We start from the raw sequence: 5,473 nt of genomic DNA on the forward strand, positions 1-5,473 counted from the left end.
GGGGTGACTGCAGATTGAGACGGACTCATCAGTCAAATTTTCGTAACACTCGCTTCTCAAGCGGCAACTCTTGGTCGCACTCCAGGTAGCAAGGGGGTATTTTGGTAATTTCACGAGCGTGTGAGAAACACTGAAGGGCATGAAAAGAAGAATTAAAAAAAGGCAAAATGTATCCATATGACTTTTAAGTTTTACGTTTGTATCAGATATGCCCTTTAAGTTTTTTAAGTATCATATAAGTCATTTAAGTTTTAAGTTTGTATCAAATAAGTCATATTTCTTAAGGACCTTTAATGACCTATTTGATACAAACTTAAAACTTAAAAGAATTTATCTGATACAAACGTAAAATTTAAGTTTTTATGTTCTAACAATGAGTTTTAAGTTTTGCGTTTGTATCAGATATGTCCTTTAAGTTTTTTAAGTATTTGATAAATTCCTTAAGCTTTTTAAGTATGAGATAAGTCATTCAAGTTTTAAGTTTGTATCAAATAGGTCATATAATGACCTATTTGATACAAACTTAAAACTTAAATGATCTATCTGATACAAACGTAAAACTTAAAGGACCTATAGATGTATTTTGCCAAAAATTTACACTCAAAGTTTAGTGACCTCATCTCTCTTTAATAACTTATAGCTGAAAAACTAACCGATATCTAATATAATGAAATTAAAGTGTTTAACAAACTTAACTATTTTACTATTTTAAGTATAATAAAATGTTGGTAAAAGTACGTAGTAGATATTAGCATGTACAAAAAAAAAGTACATAAATATTAGCGAGTGATTATTCTATTTTTAAAATAGAAAAGAAATAAATAATAAAATAAAAATAAAAAAAATAAAAAAAATAAAAATGGAATAAAATATAAAAAAAGCTAAATTAATTAGAGAAGTATATATATAACCCGCCCCAATTGTCCCATTCACCGGTCAGTCGGTCACCAGCCATGGACTCCGAGACCTTCCAACGACGCCGTCGAACCAATTCCACTCACAACAAAAACAACGCCGTCGTAGGAGAGGAAAGGTTGAACCGCAGCGAGGTCAATTGGAAAAAACCTCTTAACATTTCGCATTTTGTTTGTTTTTGAATTCGAACAATACTCAAACAATACCGTTCCGTTTTGCAGGTACTTGCAAAGAAGAAAGCCATTGAACAACTCATCAAAGCAGCAAATGCCAAAATTGATCAACTCGCATTTTTCCCCTCTTATCGCCACTTCAAAATTAACGGTAACTGCTATGTTATTGAGTTTGTTAAATGCAGTTAGATCAGTTACAGAAACAGTTAGGTTAGTTTTCTTACTCAGTAGTTCGTACACATTAAGCTCTGCCGCATGTTCGGTAATTAAACGGCGGATAAAGGATAAATTTAACTAGTTGATGGCGGATGAACTTACCAGCTTATAGTGGATAAGCTAGTTGATTAATAAAACTTAAAGAACAAACTTAAAACTTAAATGACTTATCTGATACTTAAAAAACCAGTTGATCGATAAATTTAAGCTGACTTGTTGACGTGTTTGACAGAATTAACGTTTAAGCTGGTTGATAAATATAAAATGACATAAAATGATATCTTAATTAATATTTAAATTTTTCAATTAAGATAGTGAGAGAAAAAAGTATAAGCTATAAGTTATAAGCTCGAACACTACTTGAAGTGGCATCTTAGAAAATGCTATAAGCTTAGAAAAATACTATCAGTTCGTGAGACAATGATCGTTACCAAACAGTTCTATGAGCTTATATGCTATACGCTAGTAGTTTGGCAACCTTGCCAAGCCGAGTTTAAAATGATGAGTGTCTAACTCTCTAACTGAACCGTAACTAACGGTTAATTCAGTAAACAAAGTTAACTGATATTATATCCTCGTCTAACTAATCTAAATTTGTGTTTGATATAGCTTCCTATATAAAAAAAATCCCTAAAATTTAAGCTAGACCCAACTTGCATTAACTACATTACTAATAACAGGAGTGATAGTAACATATAACTTTTATGGCTATAAATATTCATTGATATTTCAACATAATTGTAGAAATGTGATGATATTGATGTTTATGTTTTGATTTCATTTTTGTTGGTTCTACGTGCCTAAATTTTACTTGATTGCTAGGTCTCTCGGTGTGTTTGAAGTCGGGACATGGCAATAAACTTTCCTCTCCGGTTAAACGTTATATTCAGAATCTCCTTAAGGTAGAAATATTACTACTTAACTGAAATATAAGTTTTAACATATCTTTATACATTATACTTGTCCGAGTATGACTCATAGTCACGGATAAGTGGGCAGACGCTCAAGCGCAGTGGAGTGAAAGTGCCTGCCCTTTAGGCTTGGCTCATTCGTATGCTTGGTTAACATTTATCCCTTTTGTTCTAACAATACTCATGATTAAAATCTATCATTTTTCCCTTTTGTTCATGATTGACCTATTTGGTTTGTGTTCTGTTCCAATCATTCACCTTCATTGAAAGAGAAATAAGAATTTGTTTTTCAAAGCTTTGAATGTGTGTTTTCATTTGTTTATCCTATCATGAGGGCAAGCCTTAGCGTAACAGTAAGGTTTTTGCCTTGAAATTTCGTGGATCATGCACTGGCCTGCCCTTTTATTTGTTTATACTATAATCTTTTTTATGTTCATGATAGGCCTGTGTTAGCTTACTCATTCATTGAAACAAGTAAGATAACAAAAAAGTTTAATTTGTCAAAATCTGCAGCTTAACATGGAAGGGCCATATGGATCTGAGTGGCAAGAGGAAGAAAAGGTGAAGCGTAGAGAAATGGTTGATCCCGAAGCACGCTATATATTTGTGCATGTGGTTCCTAATTCAAATGTTGATGACATGACAACGGTGTTGACTGAGGAAGATACTTCGACAAGTTGTCAAGAAGATAGTAGCCCCTTGGTTGGATTTGTACATTACCGCTTTGTTTCGGAAGAAGATGTACCTGTGCTTTATGTGTATGAACTACAGCTTGAGCCTCGCGTCCAGGGGAAAGGATTGGGAAAGTTTCTAATGGAACTTATTGAGCTTATCGCCCAAAAGGTGCTGAATTGTTTTTCACAACTTACTCTGACGTTGATGATAGTAGAGAATTGTTGCTATGTTGCAGAGGACACAACTTATAATCTATGAAATGATAATGAATTGTTGAAAATTATGATCTTTGAAGAAACTAATTTTATTTATTGATTTATAATGTTCAATTTATTGATTTACTTACAAGCCTATGAGTTTAATGACGCATCTAATACGGTCTCTGATATTTTTGAACTTTTCTTGTAGAACTGCATGGGTGCTGTCATGCTAACTGTTCAGAAGGCAAACTTATTAGCTATGAATTTCTATATGAGTAAGCTAAGGTAACATTTTCACAAATGTATGCCATGCCATGGTTGAATTTTTTATCACTTACGAAAAGTACATGTCAAGTTTGATAAGAATGAAAGGGACAAGAAATTATGTTCTATTCCTAACTGCTCCTATGCGCCTTATTGATTGTATTTCAACCTTAGGCTTTCTAGAAAATGTTTATGTCTTATTTTTTTTTCTTTCTAGAAAATGTTTATGTCTTATTTTGATCAGGCATTCCTGAACCACAGATATGTCTACAAGAAGAGAGCGATTCATTAGTTTAATGTTAAGAATTCGACATGTATATTCTACATGTAATAGATTTCTGTATAACAGTAATTTTACTCTAGCATCACATGGTTATTTCCGCAAATCCTCAACATGTCAATCACTGTTACAATTCTAATGTTAAATTCTAATGTTAAATTCTCAATTTGTTATGATAATCTTAATTGTTACATGCGATGATTAAACATGAAGTGAGAACAATGAGATCGTTAGAGTTATTTTTGTATCTCGATTCTCTAAATAAAAAGTAAAGGATTTTTGCAGGTCTTGCGACTGTTTCTATTTTCTACTTAAACTTTCATATGGTTGACAGTATTTGGTTTTGCCCCATGTTATCTATATAGATATCATCCTAATTACTTTCTAGAATTTGCAATTATACTACTTTCCCCCTCCCTTCTTATGTTTGGTTATTATTTTGTTGAATTATAAAATGTCTCTATTACAGATATATCATATCAGCCACGTCGCCTTCTAAGGCTAATCCAATGGTATGTACCCCTGGAATCATAAATAAGAGTATGAATTCTTTGCACAAATTAAATTTTTTTTGTTCTCAAATGCAGCTGGAGAAGAGTTATGAAATTCTTTGCAGAACATTTGATGACGATGCTAAAACTATTTTTGAGGTACAGCACTCAGTACACCATTAGATTGACTTTCTACAATACTATCACTGAATTTCATAAAACCTATGCACTTATGAGCAGGTTATCTGAATCAATCAGGTTTCAAGGTTTATTCACCAATGACTATGAGCTATTGAGCTATTTGTCTAGATCATTTAGGTTAATGTGTTCTTTTTTATAAAAAAAATAGTAATAGATGTTGCACCAGATTGATCTATTCCAGTTGAACTCCTCTGATTGTTACACTTACATCACAACTGTTTGTAGGTGATTGAAAACAATTTTTTGAATACAATTTTTATATAAATTTGCAAATTTGTAATTAGGTTCATAAAAATAGATGTCGGCATCAGATTGCAGCATAACTGTTTTTGTTAATTAATGAGCTTCACTTTGTTCAGGCACAACACAAGCATTTACCGCATTAACATTTATGTTCTGTGAAACATCAACATGTTTAAATGATCTTTTAGTTGGCTCTAGAGTGAACTAAAGATAATGTAAATAGGAAATTTTTGCTTACACAAATTTCAACGCCATCTCTCATTCATCAGTTTTTCTCCATAGAACCTCTTTTGTTTTGTTTGCAGGATAGTGAATGAGTTGCAGAAATTCAGCTCAACTTATTGGTCTTATTGTTTTTGTTTATGGCATCTTCATCGTATTAATTGAGTCGCCCTGTTTACATTTCCTTTACACCAGATTTTCTTTTGTTTCTTACTTTGTTTTGTACTGTCATTTTTAATTACTTGTTTATTTTGGATTCATCTCAAATTCTCAATGAGACAAATTTTTCATAGTATATTTATATTGCGGTGAAATATAGCTTACCCACTTCAAGTGCGAGCAAAAGCTATATTCTCGTGTCAACTGCATTGGGACAGATGATAAAATTGATGCGCAATCAAACATATACTTAGTAGTTTCATGTTACTTTTTTTGAACCCCGGCTGGTCGAACCGGTCCGACTGGAAACCAAAGGGGTAGCCGGTTTGATCTGAGCCGGGCATTCTGAAGGCAAGTTAGTTTATTTGGTTTTGAGTATGCTGTATAACTTATTTAATTTGAAGTTGTTTGAAAAAAAAAAAGAGCATGAAATAATTTGTATGAAAATATAATAGTTTGAAAAATTGATAGCAAGAGAATACATATGATTAATGTATTTTTTTTTTAAAAAAAATATTATAAA

The 5,473-nt window shown here is 32.2% G+C and overlaps 1 protein-coding gene across 6 annotated transcripts; it reads left to right on the forward strand.

The window, feature by feature from the left end:
• Positions 1-908: 908 nt before the first annotated feature.
• Positions 909-5,177, forward strand: LOC123909795 (N-alpha-acetyltransferase 40). 6 transcript variants are annotated; one of them, XM_045960701.1, is made up of 8 exons: positions 909-1,049; positions 1,137-1,239; positions 2,127-2,206; positions 2,729-3,058; positions 3,299-3,375; positions 4,104-4,146; positions 4,222-4,284; positions 4,875-5,177. In XM_045960701.1, the coding sequence occupies exons 1-8, from the start codon at positions 954-956 to the stop codon at positions 4,884-4,886; spliced, it is 804 nt and encodes a 267-aa protein (XP_045816657.1). In that variant the 5' UTR covers positions 909-953; the 3' UTR covers positions 4,887-5,177. The 6 variants fall into 6 exon arrangements, with proteins under 6 accessions (XP_045816657.1, XP_045816659.1, XP_045816656.1 ...); XM_045960703.1 differs by lacking the exon at positions 4,875-5,177 and adding an exon at positions 4,366-4,691 and having other exon boundaries at positions 913-1,049; XM_045960705.1 differs by having other exon boundaries at positions 938-1,033.
• Positions 5,178-5,473: the final 296 nt, after the last annotated feature.

This window comes from Trifolium pratense, linkage group LG2 (genome assembly GCF_020283565.1).
Source record: "Trifolium pratense cultivar HEN17-A07 linkage group LG2, ARS_RC_1.1, whole genome shotgun sequence".
NCBI lineage: Eukaryota > Viridiplantae > Streptophyta > Magnoliopsida > Fabales > Fabaceae > Trifolium > Trifolium pratense.